Source organism: Epinephelus moara, chromosome 16 (genome assembly GCF_006386435.1).
Source record: "Epinephelus moara isolate mb chromosome 16, YSFRI_EMoa_1.0, whole genome shotgun sequence".
Lineage (NCBI taxonomy): Eukaryota > Metazoa > Chordata > Actinopteri > Perciformes > Serranidae > Epinephelus > Epinephelus moara.
Window position 1 is genome coordinate 810,416 of NC_065521.1, and position 19,431 is coordinate 829,846.

The window sequence follows — 19,431 nt, forward strand, 5'->3', positions numbered from 1 at the left end:
ATACTGAGCATAACATTATGTATATAATATTAAGTAACGTAGGTTGGGTTTCGGAAAAGAATCATGGTTTGGCATCATCACGTCACATCACATATCAAAACAATCGGGCATTTCAGTAGTGAGTGTTTTAACCGTTTATCTGTGGATTTACAGCGGGCTTCCACTCCTCACCTGGTTGCTGCTACCTGCTGGTACTACATTCATCCATTCATTATGTGGATTAACGGACTGGCTGTGAGTTTCGTGCTCGTCTGGACTGTCCATTATATCAAATCCACCTGCAGCCTTACTCCAATACACGGCTGCTGAGCATCTCCTGCTACGGTTCATTTTCATTCATTTTCTACCTTCTTCACATCTGTTCCCTTTCCCCCAATATAATTCTGCTTGGAGATACTAATATACATATGGACAACATCAACCATCTGTTAGTTTCATTCACCGTGAACCTAACACTGTCCAAAACTAAACCACTACGGGTCATCTCATATCGCAATATGAAGAACATTAATCTAACAGCCCTTACATCAGGTATGGAAACTCTCCCCATCATCAACTCCTCTGCCTCAACTGATGAACTGGTCTCTCGTTATAATAATGGTCTTCTAACCCGGACTATCAAACCATCCACTTGCTAGCTTGACCCCCTGCCAACTCCTTTAGTCAAAGCATGCCTCCCCTCCCTCACATCTATGATAACCGCCATCATCCATTCCTCCCTCACCTCTGGTTGTGTTCCATCCTCCCTCAGATCTGCTGAAACCTGGTTCAGATCCCAACAATTTCGGTAACCTCCGCCCTATTTCCAATCTGCCTTTTCTCTCAAAAATCTCACTCTCACCTCTCCAGCAATAACCTCTACGAACAGTTCCAGTCTGGCTTCCATCCTCACGACAGCACAGAAACAGCCCCTTATCAAAATCACCAATGACCGTCTGATTGCAGCTGACTCTGGACTTTTATCCATCCTCATCCTCCTCGACTTGAGTGCAGCCTTCAACACCATCTCCCACTCCATCCTCCTCAACAGACAGCAGCCAATGGAATATCCAACACACCCCTTGATTGGTTTAAATCATATCTCACTGGCCGCACTCAGTTAAAATCCTTCACGTCCCAGCCATCACCCCTCTCCTCCGGTGTTCCCCAGGGCTCTGTCCTCGGTCCCCTCCTCTTCATGATCTATCTCCTCCCCCTTGGCCATATTTTTCGAAAACACAATATACAGTTTCATTGCTATGCGGATGACACCGAGCTCTATCTATCTCTCCACCCATACAATACCGCATCCAATTCAAAACCCTACTGCTCACATTCAAGGCCATCCATAACCTTGCTCCTCCATACCTCACTGACCTCCTCCACATCCACACACCCAGCAGGTCTCTCAGATCTTCCTCCTCAATCAGCCTCACTGTCCCTCCAGCCCGCCCGACCACTATGGGGTCCAGAGCATTCAGCTGCTCAGCCCACCGCCTCTGGAACTCCCTCCCACCTGATATTCAAAATATTCAATCCCTGGACACTTTCAAATCTGACCTCAAAACATATCTGTTTGAACAAGCCTATCACTGCTAAATGTCACCGCCTGCTGCTAACTTTTAAATGTTTTATATTGCTGCTGTGTTTTTATTTATTTATTCTCTATGTACAGTGACCTTGAGTGTCTTGAAAGACACTGATAAATCAAATGTATTATTATTATTATTATTATTATTATTATTATTATTTAAAGTTATATAGATTAGGTTTAAGAAAGTTAAGTAACGCAGGTTAGGTTTAGGAAAAGAATCACGAGTGAGCTTTGTCATTTACATACTTAACGTAAAGTTAAATGCTTAACGTTAAGTTACCTAGCTTGGGTTTATGAAAGTAAAGTTGCGTAGGTTAGGTTTTGGAAAAGAATCATGGTTGTGCATTGTCATGTTACATACTTTAGGTAAAGTTACTTACTTAAATGTAGGTTTTGTTTAGGAAAGCAAAGTTATGCAGATTTAGTTTGGGAATGTAAAGTAATGTAAATTCGGATTAGGAAAAGATTCATTGTTGGGGGATGTCATGTTACATCCTTTTACGTAATGTTATGTGCTTAACGTAAAGTTACATACTTAATGTTAAGTTACCTAGGTTGGGTTTTACGTAAAGTAAAGCTAGGTCCAGTACTTAATGTCAAGTTACATACACTCTAGGTTTTGGAAAAGAATCATGGTTGGGTGTTGTCATGTTCCATACTTAACGTAAAGTTACATACTTAATGTTATCTCACCTAAGTAGGTTTCGGAAAGTAAAGTTGCGTAGGTTGGGATATCGCGTTCACAATGGTGAGACGGATGCAAGGTCACGCGAACCCCTGACCTTTGACCACCACAAACTAATCAGTTAATCTTTGAGTCCAAGTGAGCGTTTGTGCCACATTTGAATAAATCCCTCAAGACGTTCATACGTACATATGGACAAACAACTTGAAAACATAATGCCTCCAGCCATGGCTACTGCTGACACGGAGGCATGAAGAAGTGTAAAAGGTCCAAGTTTAAGATGCATGGTGTCAAATTTTAATAAAATGTTCTAATAAATATAAAATATTGTGTATTTTAAATATTGTCTATTTACTTATTTATCTATCTACTGATGGATTTATTTATCTTTTTATTTATTTATTTGTTTGTTAATTTATTATTTATGAAAGGCTTTGACTATAACAAATATTTGTTCATGCCAATCAAGCTATTTGAATTGAACTGAAATTAAATTCTTGGAGAGCACTGAATCTTTGCAGGTTTCATTAAAGAGCAGAAATATACTTTAATTTTAATAGGTGACAGTTATAGTGACGATATTGTTCAGCGCTTAGCATATTTGTTTTGACACCTCAGTTGCTGTACTTTAATTAGCCCACAGGGGGCGCTGTGGGTTAATCTGATTACATCAAGAGACTGAACATTAACTCAGGCTTTTATTTTGGGGACACTTCCTGTCCTGTCTTTGTCGTTCAGGAACAATAAATTTAATTTGATGAGAGTAAACGTGATGATTAAAAGAATCTCACTCACACTGTGGGTTCGGAGGATTTTTAAATTAATGCCGACTCTCCTCATGTTGTCTGTGTTTTATCCTGCGACCAATAAAACACTGGCTTTACAGGTTTGACTTTAACAAGCGTGAAATTCTCAGACACTTTGGGGACATTTGATTTTTAAAGGACGAGATGTGCCGAAGTGTTCGATCATAAAAATACAAATAAAACAAGTGCATCACAAAGAATGTGGCTTCACACACCTTATTGGAATGTGTCAGTCCAACTACAGGTTATACAGGCTGAGAGGACACTGAGGGTCCCAGTATACCACCACCATCAACACAGAGCGTCCTCACAAACTGTCCCAGTATACCACCACCATCAACACAGAGCGTCTTCACAAACTCTCTTGTTGTTAAACTTGTTAGCTAGCGCTAGCTAATGTCCATGGAGGACTGTTTTGTCTCCAGCTAAGCCCCGCCCACAAATAAACATCATACTGTTTACTAGCAGTAAAAGGGTCTATTTGGGATATGCAAGTTAGTCAGTTATTTCCTAAAAATCTGCTGTACTGCCAAACACACAGTGATACACACTTATAAAAATGTACTTCACAGCTTCTGAGGAAAAAAAATAGGGTGACGAGAATGAGAGTCTCAGAGAGCATCATGGGTAAAGGAGCGTGTTGATGGTGAAGAAAGAGAGGAAGAATTGTCTGGAAAAAAATCGACCACCAGAAACAATCAGCGCTCATCTGCAAATCCAACAGCACCACGATGTATGTGTTAAAAATGCCTCAGGTCCATCGATCCGCCTGAGAACAGATGATCTGAAAGAACCGGGAGAAGCTGCCCTGCTAAAAACTGCTGCTTAAATCAAGCCTGACACATGTTGCTTTTTGAGTCCAAAAAAATTATGACTGTAGATTTTTCCACTTGACTTGAGGAAAATCAGACGTCGGGGCTCGATACAAAGATTAAACAGAGGTTTTGTGCAGTGTAACGATCGATACAAACTCTGCTCCGCTGCCAGGAGATACTTAGGAAACTCAATTCCCATCCTCCCTCATTGGATCAGCCATCGTCAGGGCCGGGGCGACCTCAGCGGCCAATCAATCGAGTCCCTTTCAGGTCTGATAATCAAAAATCCAATCGGGGCTCTGGATGTTAATTGATCTGAGATTTGGGACAAAAGCTGCTGCTGCTGCGTCTCTGCTGCTCAGGAGTTCAGCTGTGTCTTTAAAGATGGTTTTATGGAGTAAAAAAATTGATATTTTACTCACCAAACGTTGTGATCCAGAGTTGTCAGAGGACTCGTCAAAGCCCTGCAAAAGACAACAACAATATTATTCAGCACTAATATTCTTCTTTACGTTAGAATAAATCTATCAGACTGGCTGCTGGGAAGACATCAAGTCCCGTCACTGTTAAAATACAGTTTGAGAAGACGCAATAATGTTCTGGTTGAATTTCTGAACGCAAAATATCAGTAACATCATAAGACACTCATTTGTCCTCATATGTGGACACTACGTTTTGGGTTTGCTGCACCTTTTACTTCATCATGCTCAATTTAGATCTGTTAGCCTTGTTCCTGGACACTTTTTTGTGCCATCTCCTTTGAGGACATTGGGACTTCATTATCGTCTTGTTTGAGGACATTGGGACTTTTGTCTTGTTTGAGGACATTGGGACTTCATTATGGTCTTGTTTGAGGACATTGGGACTTTCGTCTTGTTTGAGGACACTGTGACTTCATTATCGTCTAGTCTGAGGACATTGGGACTTTCGTCTTGTTTGAGGACACTGGGACTTCATTATCGTCTAGTCTGAGGACATTGGGACTTTCGTCTTGTTTGAGGACACTGGGACTTTCGTCTTGTTTGAGGACATTGGGACTTCATTATCGTCTGGTTTGAGGATATTGGGACTTCATTATCGTCTGGTTTGAGGACATTGGGACTTCATTATCATCTCGTTTGAGGACATTGGGATTTCATTATTGTCTAGTTTGAGGACATTGGGACTTCTGTCTTGTTTGAGGACATTGGGACTTTTGTCTTGTTTGAGGACATTGGGATTTCATTATTGTCTAGTTTGAGGACATTGGGACTTCATTATCGTCTTGTTTGAGGACATTGGGACTTTCGTCTTGTTTGAGGACATTGGGACTTTCGTCTTGTTTGAGGACATTGGGACTTCATTATCGTCTAGTTTGAGGACAATGGGACTTTTGTCTTGTTTGAAGACACTGGGACTTTCGTCTTGTTTGAGGACATTGGGACTTTCGTCTTCTTTGAGGACATTGGGACTCCATTATCGTCTAGTTTGAGGACATTGGGATTTTCGTCTTGTTTGAGGACATTGGGACTTTATTATCTTCTTGTTTGAGGACACTGAGACTTTCGTCTTGTTTGAGGACATTGGAACTTCATTATCATCTTGTTTGAGGATGTTGGGACTTTTGTCTTGTTTGAGGACGTTGGGACTTTCGTCTCGTTTGAGGACACTGGGACTTTTATTACTGTCTCGTCTCGACACATTGCAACATTTCTAGCCATGTTTGTAGTAACAAAACCAGGTATTTTTTAACAACACATCAAAGCATTTCTAACATGTTTATGGTAAAACAAAAACTTTTTTGTGACCACACTCGTGGACATTTTGAGTCGTATCTGTAGCAGCTAAACCAGCTGTATTTTAAAGACATGTTAGCGCATTTCAAGCTTTATTTGTAGCAGCAAAATGGTATTTTTTGGCATTTGTGCCGACAAAACCAGGAATTTTCTGACATGTTGGCACATTTCGAGACATTTGTGGCAACAACAGTGGGTATTATCTAATGAGACATTAGGACATTTCCAGCTCTTTGTAGCATCAAAATTAGGTATTTTTCAACATCTCAGGACATTTCTAGCCGTGTTTGCAGGAATGAAATACATCGACACATCAGCACATATCGAGATACGTTTGTGGCAATGAAACCAGGTATTTTTAATGACACGTCAGGGCATTTCCAGGGTGCGTTGGTGGTGACAAACTGGTTATTTTTAACAACACATCAGGACATTTCTAGCCGTGTTTATGCTTCTTAAGTTGAGTTTGGTGTAATATTTTCCACCAGGAGCAGGATGGGTAATAACCTTAAAAGGAATCTAGTTATAGTGTCCTGGCTGAAAACTGACTTTGCCTTTAGATGTTGTAGGATGTCAGATTTTAGTCTTTAAAAGTCTTAGTGTACAGCAGGCGTTAAGTGCCACGAGACTTTGACCTTTGTTAATATTCTCCTGAGAGCAGCTGGTGCAGCTTTCAGTGAGAAAGGCATGAAACCAAGTGTCTGAATGTAACCGTTGTGTTGCTGCTTTTTTGTCTGCAACACGGTGCACTAACTCAGACGTCACAGACTCACTACTGGCGCTCATGACTTCAAGTTTTGAGCGTGGAACAGGACGCAGCGCAGCCTCCAGTCCTTCTTCACAGATTCTCCCACAAGAGTCAAATTGCTTTTCAAGACATTTAAACTCCTGTAAAATACTCATGAGGGCTTTTCTCGCAGGCCTCTGTGCGTTCAGACAGCCTGACAGCACTGTGTGTTTTTAAAATTGTGCGTGTGAGTATATTCGGCCTGGCATTTAGAGGCTGATGAAAAGGTTGATACCGCCACGCTGCTCTGCTCTGACTGAATTGTGTCGAGCGGCATTTGACGCTCGGGGCGACGTCCCCTCCACCACCACCCCATCACCCTCCACCCCTCCGTGCATCTGTCCCCCCCCCCGCTTTTCGGCTGCAGCCGGCGCTTCCGTAATTGCTTTTCCCGCCACATCCCCTCCACTTTACAAACTCTTGGAGATTGTGCCATTTAGCTTTAGATTTAAATGCACAGGGAGGTGGTGGTGGGGGGTAGAGGTGGGGGTGAGGCTGAGTGTGGTGTTTTTTTCTTTTTCTACATCAAACTGCGTCCCTGTTTTATTTCCGTAAACGCTCCTCGGCCATTCAGAGGCCTATTATCGCCTCTTGTTGCAGCGACTGATGATCCTACCAGGTAAGCAGCAACTATTAGAGGAAGCTTCATTTAGTGTAACACTCCAACTACACCTCACACCACCACCACCTTCACCCCCCTCCACCCTCCTCCCTCGCCTTTCCCCCAGCCCATTATGGATGATCGCAGCGCTCGGCTTGCATGCAGGAAAGGTTTAATTAAATCATAGTCCAATCATAATCCATGTTGTTAATTAAACTGGATAATTTATAAGTACAAAAGAGGATATTTATTAGCTGCTCTGCGGTGGTGGCAGCGCTGTGATGTGCACGGGGAGCGTGCGTGGACACTTACACTTGTGCACCCCTCCCCTGCCTTACAACCTTTTACTATTGATGCCCCCGCATGATTGATAATGAGACAGAGACTGCTGTACTATTTGTCTAATGGCCGTGCAATTAAATTCCCTTGTAAATGACCCATGCCTCATTTCATCCTAATCTATGGAATTTTGATTGAATTTGTCAGCCCTAATTGAAAAATACTGCTATTTAATGTCTGCATTGCAGTTGCAGATCAGGCCGCCTTTAATGAGATCGTGTCCCAGTGACCCTGAGGAGGAGGAGGAGGAGGAGGGAGGAGGAAGGGTTGGAGGGGGGTATCCATGCGTGCCCTTGACTCAGCCCAGGAGGGGAGGTGGTCCACTGGGAGATCCACTCAGGGTCAGAGGTCAGCTGCGTCTGCTCTGGCTACATATGATGATGTGTTGGGATGCGGCAGCAGCAGCGCCGGTGGCATCGACGAGGTTTGTATTAATTGATGAGGAAGCCATTACAGGATTCATTAAAATGGAGTTTGATGCTGGCGCAGGAGCAAATATTGTGATTTAGAGCTCTGCCGTGCAGTTTCGGAGGAGATGAATCGCAGGATAATCGCCCGCAAATGCCGGCGACTTCAAACCTCATCATGAGTCACGGAAACATGAGCGGTGGAGGAGAGGCGGTGGGTCGGCTGCAGGGAAAGACTGATGGTTGGTGAAAGAATCCCAGGCGGCGGGAGGAAAATGTGTGTTTCTGTAAACCATGAAAATCATAACATTTGTACGTTTCACACGTGTCAACACTTTTAAAGTGACAGCTTAGATTACACGACTGCCGAGCAGCAGACAGCAGCAGGCCGCTGTTCCACACCACCAAGCAACACAACCAGATATTTTTTAACGAGAGCTCAGGACATTTCTAGCCATGTTTAAAGCAAGCAAACCCGGTACTTTTTAACCATATGTTGGGACATTTCCAGGTGGTTTTAGCAGCATGTCAGGATATTTTCTGCCATGTATGTGGTAACAAAACCTGTCCTTTTTTTAAAGGCTCATCAGGGAATTCACAGGCATGATTCTGGTGACAAAACCTGGTAGTTTTTAATCGGCATGTTGGGACATTTACAGGCGCATTTGTGGCTACAAACCAGGTGTTTTTAATGGTACGTCAGGGAATTTACAGTCGTGTGTGGTAACAAAACCTGGTTTGTTCTAACAGCATGTTTGAACATTTACAGGTGTGATTTTGGCAACAAAACCGGGTATTTTTCAACTGCACGTAGAGACATTCCTTGGCGTGTTTATGGCAACAAAACACGACATGTTGGGGCGTTCTAGTGTGTTTCTCTCAACAAAACCAGGTATTTATTAACAACAGACTCAGGCATTTCTAGCCATGATTGTAGCAACCAATCCGGGTATTTTCAACCTCCCATCAGGACATTTCCAGACATTTGTGGCGACAAAAACTGAGTATTTTTCAACCACACGTTGGGACCAGGTATTTTCTAAAGACGTGTTCATAGCAATGAAACCGGGTATTTATTAACAACAGACTGAGGCATTTCTAGCCATGTTTGTAGCAGCAAGACTTGGTATTTTTAACCTCATGTCAGGACATTTCAAGGCATGTTTGTTGCGACAAACCTGGTATTTTTACAGGAAACATCGGGACAAGTATATGGTGACTCAACTAGGAATTTTTGACGGCACGTCAGGACATTTCTAGCCATGTTTTATCAATCCAACGGGGTATTTTCTAAGGACATGTTGGGGCATTTCTAGTGTGTTTATAGCAACAACCGGGTATTAATTAAGAACAGGCTGAGACATTTCTGGCTGTGTTTGTAGTAACAAAACTGGATTTTTTTTAACGACATGTCGGGACATTTCTATCTCTGTTGTGGTGACAAAACCTGGTATTTTATGCCTGAACATGGTCTTTTCTTGGAGTTTGGTGGGACGTTAAGACCAGCCTGATTAAACCAGGAGGAACTGATAAATCATCTGGACTTTCACCCAGGAGCTTGGTGTTCACTTCCTGTATGAATGTAGATCTTTTTTTCTTTTTTTTTTAAACCTACCCATGTGCTTTTGTTGACATCCCAGCGTTGGTTGCGACATCCTGGAACATCAGCAGCAGACATAGCAGGATACCTAGAGCGTAAAATGTAGAAGTTAAAGTTTACTGACAAAGCGGCGATATGTGACGACTTGGGATGAAAATGTGTTGATAGCCCACGTGATTTGGAAGGCTGCAATCATGTAACCAATGTGCTGACGAAAGTAAGGAAGACTATTTCTTTTCCTAAATGTAACCTCCATATCTTTACTTTAATTTTGTAATTTTACATTAAAGATGTAACGTCACTCAGGGGCCACTAATTCGTAGGATATCATATGAACCACTGTATGAGAATACGTTGCACACTTCTAGTGGTCAAAACCAGGTATTTTTTAACGACACGTCAGGACATTTCCAGGTGTGCATGTGGCAACGAAACCAGGTATTTTTTAACGCCACGTGAGGATGTTTCCAGGCACGTTTGTGCTGACAAAAACAGGTACAATTATGAGATGTTGAGAAAATTCCATGGGTTTTTTTTTGGCAACAAACCCAGGTATGTTTAACAAGACATCAGGTCATTTCCAGCCGTGTTCATGGCAACAATATCCGGTATTTTTTAACATCATGTCGAGAGATTTACAGGCATGTATGTGGTAACAAAACCTGGCATGTTTAATCGGCACGTTGGGACATTTACAGGCTGTCGTAGCTACAAACCAGGTGTTTTTAATGGTACATCAGGGAATTTACAGTCCTGTGTGGTACAAAAACCTGGTATGTTCTAACAGCACATTGGGACATTTCCAGGTACATATGTGGCAACAAAACCTGATATTTTGTAACGGCACATCAAGAAATTTCTAGACATGTTTATAGTGACAGGTCCAGGTGTAATAAGATGTTGGACAATTTCCATGTTTTTGTGGCAACATAACCAGGTATGTTTAACAAGACGTTGGGGCATTTCCAGCCCTGTTCATGGCAACTAAACCGATATTTTTTAATGGCATGCCAGGACTTTTACGTGCGTGTATTTGGCTACACAACCTCAATATTTTCAGGCGTGTTGGTGGCGACAAATCTGGGTACTTCTCAAAAACACATTTCCAGCCATTTCCATTTTAACGAAACCAGGTATTTTTCAACGGCACATCAGAACATCTCAAACATGTACGTGGCAACAAAACCTGATATTTTTATTGGCACGTTGGGACATCTACGGTTGTGATTTTGGTGATAAAACGGCACATGGAGACATTTCTAGGCGTGTTTATGGCAATAAAACTCTGTATTTGTTACGGGACGCCTCGGGACATCTCCAGACATGATTTAGGAATATCATACGAACAGGTATTTGAGAATAAGTTGCACACTACAAGGGGTCAAAAACTCCACAAAGGAAAGGCACCTTTAAATTAATAAATTAACTGAGGGACACTTTGATTCTGCTCAGCCATCTGTGTTTGTTTTAACCAAATCATTTAGTGACAATGGTGTGGTTATCATGTTCAAAGACGATTGTAGTTATGGAGAATAAACTCTGGTGGTACAGGTGAGCTCCTGGAGCCAAACACCACCAAGTTATTTGCTTACGGCTCTGCTGAATCCATCAGTATGAACATAACTCCTCGAAACGTCGTTTATCTTGCTTGTTTTTATCTTATAAAATATAGAGACTTGATTTGAGAAGTTCAAGGAGGATTTTCACAATAAAAGCCTGTATGTTAGTGTTTGTAGAATCGCTGGTTTTAGACAGAAGTTTGTCTTTTGTCATTGAACATGGAGGATATTATGATACACACACACACACACACACACACACACACACACACACACACACACACACACACACACTGAGGCGGGTTCATGGAGTGATTATTTACTGAAGATATACAGCTTATTATTTACGATGATGTGTTTTCACATTCTTAAAATGGCCTGTGGTCCCAATTTGTGTAATTGGCATTCATCCAGGGGCCCAAGAGGCGAGCTGTCACATCCCGGGCCGGCCAATCAGAGGCCAGAGCGCGGAGAGGGGGCGGAGCTGGCGCGGAGAAGGCAGCGCAATTAAACAGAGGGGAGCGCAATTTAAATCCAAAACATCTCTGGACGCGCGCGGGGCAGGAAACACACACATATCTACACACACACAAACAGCTGACACCCACCCGCACAGAGACACACACTCACACACACTCACTCACACACGGTGTGTCTCAGCGGGTGAGTGAAGGAGAAGTGTCCGGTGCTGTGCTGTCGGTGTCCGGTCAAGTTGAAGTGGAGCCTCTCGGTGCGTCAGTGGAGACGCGCGGCGGAGCTGTGAGGCGTTCATGGTCCGATGTTTTGTGGGGAAACTAGGAGGAGGAAGAAGACGTGTTCAGCTTTTTGTTTTTTATTTTCCTCTCCGTGACTTCCTTCCCTCCGCTGCACCGATGGAATGGTTTGGTTCAATCGGATTACCGCGGCTCTAAACTCCGGTTCCCTCACAGAGGCGGTGACAGCCGCGGCTCCACCGGGGGTCTGCCGTCCCTGCGCAGCCGCCCACAGCGCTCCTTCTCCGGTCTCCTCCGAGCTGCAGCGGTCGTTCATATGAGCGCAGCGTTCAGCCCGTCCTTCATGGTGATGCAGCGGCCACTCGGAAGCACCACCGCCTTCAGCATTGACTCTCTGATCGGGGGGCCCCCGCAGCCCAGCCCGGGACACTTCGTCTACACCGGCTACCCGATGTTCATGCCGTACCGGTCGGTGGTGCTCCAGCCGCCTCCGCCGCCGCCGCCCCCGGCCCTGCAGCAGGCTCTGCCCGCCGGCCACCACCCGCACCCGCAGATCCCGAGCCTGCAGGGCGGCTTCTGCTCCAGCCTGGCGCAGGGCCTGACGCAGGGCATGGCGCTCACCTCCACGCTCATGGCGTCGCTGCCCGGCGGCTTCTCCCCGTCCCAGCAGCACCAGGAGGCGGCCAGGAAGTTCGGCTCGCAGGCGCTGCACGCGGTCTTCGACAAGACGCAGGAGCTGCGGCTGGACGCGGAGGACGGCAAGAGCTTCCTGCAGGGGAAGGAGTCCGCGGCGCTGCAGGCTTTCCACGACGCGGACACGGCGGTGCAGACGTCCACAGGTAGGCGGGCGTGCGCGGGTGGGTTCAGCCGAGACAGGTCTCAGAGCCCGGGTCAAAACCTGCACTTTTATCAACTCCGAAAATATGTATGTATTTTTTAAAAACACGGTATTTATTTGACTTGTTTCTCCTCAGCTCTTTATTTCAAACATCAGACTTTAAATATCTTTATGTCATCACATGGCGCAAAATAAACGTGTTTAAATGACGCTAAAATCAAGAGGAAATAAACTTTAAATCAAGACTTTTACTGGCAGCTTTGATGCTTAAAATAAAGTTAGATTAATTATGTGTTTGTGACTCTAACTCGAGCAGAAACAAATAGATGTTTCGCTCTAAACTGAATTTATCAGGATCAATAATCACAAATAATTCTTTCCTCCGAGGCCTCCACTTCAGTAATTCAACATTTCAGCACATAAACTGGTGAATTTGCTTCTTGTGTTTCAGATTCTTTGAATTTAATCTCTAATATTTTCTTTCATATTTTGAACGAACGTTTGGTGACAAGCAGAGCGACAAATCTCCAAAATCAACCCCACGTGTTGTCGCGTTAATTTCCGCAGTCTGACGCGTTTGTATTTGCTCCTGATGGAAAACAGAGATCAATGAATATTATGTGCGATTGGATCTGACGCTGTTCGGCTCACGCGGGGACAAACGGGAGCGGCAGCAGCGGGCCGCGCTGGAGGAAACGCTCCGTGCGTAATTACGCGTGAAAACTATGGAGAAAAAAAAATCCCTGCAGAGCGCGTGCTTTCTGCTCTGACCCAAACACTGATGTGATGATGGATATTGACACGAGACACCCCCCCCTTTACTCCCACAGCTTAAACTCTGTATCCCCATTATTTAATCATTTTAATTTTTATATTTCAAGTTGATTTAATTCTCTTAGTTAACTACATGATGAGGTGTATTATGGGATGTTGTCTCTGCTTCCTGTGGAGCATTCTCGTGGCCGTAAATCTGATTTTAAGGAGACATTTAAAGACAGTTTAAAAGCAAAGCGGGAAAACATGAATAAAAGTTTCTGGTTATTTTCTTTTTAAACTTTTAATCAAAGCGGAAACTTTGTGATTTTATTTTGTGCCAATAAAGTTTTGTCCTCTCCTCTGCCTCGCAGTCAGAGCACACAGTAAAGACGACTCCAAAGAGGACGAGTGCGGCCGGAAGGATGAGAGCTTCTCCATGGACAGTGACTTGGACTACAGCTCTGATGACAACCTCACCTCCATGTGTCACAAGGAGGACGGGGACGGCGGAGGAGGAGGTGGAGGAGGGCTGGATGACGGCCCGCACATGCACGGCGGCGGCGGCGGCGGGTCTGGCAGCAGCGGCGGCGGCGGAGGCTCCGGTGGAGGCGGCGGCGGTAAGAACCGGCGGCGGCGGACGGCGTTCACCAGCGAGCAGCTGCTGGAGCTGGAGAAGGAGTTCCACTGCAAGAAGTACCTGTCGTTGACCGAGCGCTCCCAGATCGCGCATGCGCTCAAACTGAGCGAGGTGCAGGTGAAGATCTGGTTCCAGAACCGGCGCGCCAAGTGGAAACGGGTCAAAGCCGGGAACGTCAACAACAAGTCCGGGGAGCCGTCCCGGAACCCCAAAATAGTCGTCCCCATCCCGGTGCACGTGAGCCGCTTCGCAATAAGGAGTCAGCACCAGCAGATGGAGCAGGCCAGACCGTAGAAGAAGAAACCACCTGAGCGCGTGACAAGTGACTGAGTGCCGTGTTGATGCTTTTTATTTCCTCTTTTTTTAACACCGCAAATTTAAATTAAATTAAGTGTGACGCTGCTAAATCCCTGCGGTGCACCAGCTCCACGATCTGTGCTTTAAACCATCTCCCGTCAGAAATCACATATTTTGCATAAAGCAGCTAAAACACAGTTTAACCAAATAAAACAAACAGAACAAATATTAACATAATTTCCAACACAGGTTGAAACCTTCACGATGAATTATTAAAAACAGAAAACGAGGCTTGAATTAAGAAATAATTTAATTTAAAGCGTTTCTCGCTATTTTTCAAGGAATCCGATTTTATTTAAACTGAATTACAACAGTAATGAATCCTGGTGTTATTACAGTGCATTTATCCTGTGTTAAAATCTGGTTTCATTTGATTTAAAGATGAAAAACAATTTGCCGAATCCCATTACACTGATCACTGATTTAAGGATTCCCCACGCCTGAAGGAAGCTCGCTTTTTTCAGGAAGAAAGTACAAACATGTCACAAAATCCCCAAACAAAAAAAAGCGAATTGCTTGTTTAAGTTTGACGTTTTTTGGAGGCCACATTAGCAAATATTTTCAGCACCGTTCTGACTCTGAGACATTCATTTCGGGGAAGCTGCGGCGCGAGGTTTTGGATTTCCGCTTTTTCTTAACGGACTTTGGTTTTATCGCAGAAAAAAAGAAAAGAAAAAAGAAGTTTGGCGTCAAGAAGCCTCGAAATATAAAAAGATTTGTTTGTTCGATGGTTTTAATTTAATTTGATGAATCTTTTTGTTGTTTACAGGAAATTAAACACAACAATAATCAACACGAGACTCAGTGACACGTCACGCGGGGACATTTCTCTGCAGTGTTAAAATCTTTTTTGGAGGGACACCAAAAAACTGTGCGTAAAGACGCGCCGCTGAGGAGGAGGAGGAGGAGGAGGAGGATGAAGAGACAAAGTGACATGTTGCTCCGGCAACACGTTGCCCAACTCCTCCCCTCTCACATGTAAATACACACGCGGGACCAAACTGAGGACATCATGTGCAGCGCGTTGTTTTGAGTTCCAACATTTTGTGTGTGCTACTGAAGACTTCCAAACTCTGTGGATCAAACGCTTCACTTCATCTTCTTTTTATTTTATTCTAATTTCCTGGGACAAAGTGACGCTGCTAATTTATTTATATGAAACTGTGCAACAGTAACTAACATTCCCTGAAACTAAAAAGAAGAAGATAAACAAGTGTGAATTAAAAGATGAGCAGATGTGAACGTGTCTCCGTTTTTAAAACATTTTCACCACCGTCCAGCTCAGAGGTTTGAGTTTCAGTCTGAATTGTATTTAATAAAACACACGAACACACACATGTGATTAACATGAGTCATGACAGGATGTACTGTTTAAAAAACGAGAGATTTATTTGGTTTTATTTTGAAGGCCCGGTGAATCCAAGGCCACAAACCTTTGAATCTGATTTAAGAAATGAAGGAAAATAAAACACCAACTGAACATTTGTTCTGTTTTCACACTGATGAAGCTTTAAAATTATTATTTTAATTATTATTTCATATTTTTTTGGGAAACAGAAAATCATTAATGAGCTGAGCTCAGAGCAGATTTAAGGCTTTAAGGTCAAAGGTCACTCTCATTTCCGCCTTGTTGTTGTGACAGCGGGGTCACAGGGGGATGGATGCCAAAATGCGCGCGCACGCCGCTGCATAATAAATAATAAACAACAACATGAAGGTCTGTGGCAGGCCGGGCGCGCGCTCTGACGTCAGAGCCAAACAACATTTTGAAAAGGATCCGAATTTGGTTTGAAAAAAAATAATTAAACCTAAAAATAAAAATTAAAGAATATTTACTCATGTTTAGAGAAACAAACGTGTCACATATTGTTCCACAAACAACCTGAAAATGCCGTTCAATTAATATGAATCATTGCGAATTAAATAAATACCTTGGCTGTCCGTCTTGTGGCTGTACCCAGGTGTGGACAGGTGACATACGGCTCCTTCCGGTCAACAAAGTAAAATCCTGGGCAGATAATTATCAGCATTAATGAGGGATTATAATTATTATAATTATTATTATTATTATTATTATTATTATTATTGTAATTATCCACTGTTTTCAATCATGAAGCAAAAGTAGAAAAAAATACAATTGAAGTTTAACTGGAAATAAACTAAGTTTAAATAATGATTAAATTATTATTATGCACTGTTTTTAATTATAAAGTAAAAAAATTCAATTAAGTCTAAATGGTTCAAGTTTACGACATAAATACAAGTGTAAATTAATAACAATACTATAAATATAAATGAAAGTAATTATAAATATAAAATAATAGATAAATATAATTAAAGTGACGTTTTACCGGAAATAGGCCTAAACTAATTGGAGTTATTAAATTAACTCACAAAACTTTCATTAAATTACAAACATCTTTAAATCAACTTTAAAACACACCTGGAGTCCAGCAGAAGTTAAAATGGCCGACAGACTGTGATCACTTTCCGTCAAAATTCCGCTCTTTAAGTCGCTAAAATGACGTCAAACACGCGCGTGCCGCTTCAACACTCAACAATAAAGCAGTTTGACGGCAGAAAGTCGATTCGTTTCGCTTTAGTAGCGATAAAAACAGACGAAAATACAAAAGCAACGGTGGTTCCGTTTGTTTGGTCCGGCACCGGAAGTGGATTTGAATTCGAACGTCCACGCACCTGCGCGGTGACGACATGCCTGAGTTGGGCGGAAACTGTAAAAAAAAAAAAAAAAAAAAAATCAACTTTAACTTCCTTTTTCTTAAATAATTTGTCAGGCTGAAATAAATCAATTAAAAATCCAAATAATAAATAATCTGTATAACAACAAATAAATAATAAAAACAATAAATAATACAATTATCATTTAAGAGGCAAAAATACCTTTTAAAAAATATGTTTTATGGTTTTAAAGTAAATATCTATGGATTTTGGGACGTTTGTGTCACAAAACAAAAACTCGTGTGACATTTTTGTGACTAAACAATCAATCAAATAACTTGAAAATCAATCGGTAACGAGTATTTGCAGTATTTACATAAAAAATGAGTGAATAAAGTTTTTATTCTGTGACTCCTGAGGAGCAAATAACCCTGGTGACATCGTCCAGGTGCATCATGGGAAACGTAGGATCCAGTGCTGTTGGTGTGTGGCTCACACTGGGGAACAAAAATCTGAATATCTGGACCTCTGTTTCGATTGTCACCGTTTTTAACGTCCACAGAATTTTTAGAAGATTATAAATTTATTCACGAACAAAAAATATTTCAGAAAAAAATGGTTTTTTTTGTTTCTACGTCGCCGCTGACTGAATTTTGTCAAACATTGAGGCTACATAAGGCTCCGTCTCTCAGCGATGTAAGAAATGCAGGGACGTTGTCTCTGATCCGATGCTGCCGTTCAGGCCGACGTCACGTCACAGATGAACAGATTAAATGTGATAATTTCGGCCAGTAGGAACCAGACTTGAGTCGCACGTTACGAGACAGAAATCTGAATCGTGTGGACTTTAACCTGCGATGTGAACGCAGACAGGAGGGCGGGACTCTGATGAATTTTTTTGCAAATTGTAATCAACCCGGGCCGTCGCACTCAGCTGATAAATGAGACCCGGGGGGATCAGTCTCAGCCTCAGCTCCTCGGCTCCTCGCTGCCTCCCTCCTCCCTAAATTAACAGCACCATGTTCGGGCTTCAGATGAACTCCTGCTGATTAATCCTGATGGAGCCACGACCATGCTGTCTTCTTCTGTGGTGGTTAACTCTGCGGTCTGAGAAGCAAAAAGCCGACATCTTTCATATTTCCTGTCACAGAATACTTAAAAAAAAAATCTTCCAAAATCAAAAACAAGGCGACAGAAAATTCTCTTGTTCAAAACTCAAATTAAAACCACTAATTTTAGATAAAAAGAAAAATACTTTCTGTTTTGTCTTCAAAGCTCCATGAAAACAAAACAAAACAGTAAGTGGACCTTTGAGTTGCTCTGTCACACGATACCCATCTCCATGACAACAAAGCAAACTCCATCTGCTGATAAAGATCATGTCGAAAGCTCCGTCAACGCACACACACACACTTCACTTGTGACGCCATAAAACTACCTTCACTGTAAAATTGATTGATCTTCTGCTGCTGGGACCATTAGTTCGCTTGTTTATGTCTGTTTATAAAAACACATGAGCGCTGCCCACAAGTTCCCACTGTTGTTGTGTTTAGCCAACAAAGGCACATGGTTACGTTTAGTCAACAAATGTACGTGGTTACGTTTAGCCAACAAGTGTACGTGGTTACGTTTAGTCAACAAATGTACGTGGTTACGTTTAGCCAACAAATGTACGTGGTTACGTTTAGCCAACAGACGCATGTGATTATGTTTAGCCAACAAACGCAGTTGGTTACATTTAGCCAACAAGTGTACGTGGTTACGTTTAGCCAACAAGTGTACTTGGTTACGTTTAGCCAACAAGTGTACGTGGTTACGTTTAGCCAACAAGTGTACGTGGTTACGTTTAGCCAACAAGTGTACGTGGTTACGTTTAGCCAACAAGTGTACGTGGTTACGTTTAGCCAACAAGTGTACGTGGTTACGTTTAGTCAACAAATGTACGTGGTTACGTTTAGCCAACAAATGTACGTGGTTACGTTTAGCCAACAGACGCATGTGATTATGTTTAGCCAACAAACGCAGTTGGTTACATTTAGCCAACAAGTGTACGTGGTTACGTTTAGCCAACAAGTGTACGTGGTTACGTTTAGCCAACAAGTGTACGTGGTTACGTTTAGCCAACAAATGTACGTGGTTACGTTTAGTCAACAAATGTACGTGGTTACGTTTAGCCAACAAATGTACGTGGTTACGTTTAGTCAACAAATGTACGTGGTTACGTTTAGCCAACAGACGCATGTGATTATGTTTAGCCCAAACATGCAGGTGGGTACGTTTAGCCAATAAACGTACGTGGTTACGTTTCGCCAACAAACGCAGTTGGTTATGTTTAGCCAACAAATGTACGTGGTTACGTTTAGTCAACAAATGTATGTGGTTACGTTTAGTCAATAAACGTACGTGGTTACGTTTCGCCAACAAACGCAGTTGGTTATGTTTAGCCAACAAATGTACGTGGTTACGTTTAGTCAACAAATGTATGTGGTTACGTTTAGTCAACA

At 42.7% G+C, this 19,431-nt stretch overlaps 1 protein-coding gene and 1 long non-coding RNA gene across 3 annotated transcripts; one reads left to right on the top strand and one right to left on the bottom strand.

Moving 5' to 3' along the window:
• Window positions 1-4,272: 4,272 nt before the first annotated feature.
• On the bottom strand, window positions 4,273-17,155 carry LOC126403349 (uncharacterized). Its single transcript, XR_007571309.1, has 4 exons — window positions 16,692-17,155; window positions 16,180-16,256; window positions 9,404-9,476; window positions 4,273-4,343 (listed from the first exon to the last, which is right to left on the bottom strand). It is a non-coding gene; the product is annotated as an uncharacterized LOC126403349 (long non-coding RNA).
• gbx2 (gastrulation brain homeobox 2) lies at window positions 11,398-15,766 on the top strand. Of its 2 annotated transcripts, none has more exons than XM_050065951.1 (2): window positions 11,398-12,585; window positions 13,626-14,107. In XM_050065951.1, exons 1-2 carry the CDS (start codon window positions 11,977-11,979, stop codon window positions 13,959-13,961), a joined length of 945 nt encoding a protein of 314 aa, XP_049921908.1. In that variant the 5' UTR covers window positions 11,398-11,976; the 3' UTR covers window positions 13,962-14,107. The 2 variants fall into 2 exon arrangements, with proteins under 2 accessions (XP_049921908.1, XP_049921907.1); XM_050065950.1 differs by having other exon boundaries at window positions 11,411-12,499; window positions 13,626-15,766.
• Window positions 17,156-19,431: the final 2,276 nt, after the last annotated feature.

Excerpts from the sequence above, each read along its gene's own strand:
- gbx2 (XM_050065950.1), top strand. The coding sequence starts at position 11,977 with ATGAGCGCAGCGTTCAGCCCGTCCTTCATGGTGATGCAGCGGCCACTC. Across the intron at positions 12,500-13,625 it reads GGCGGTGCAGACGTCCACAG|TCAGAGCACACAGTAAAGAC; the intron begins GTAGGCGGGCGT and ends TCTGCCTCGCAG.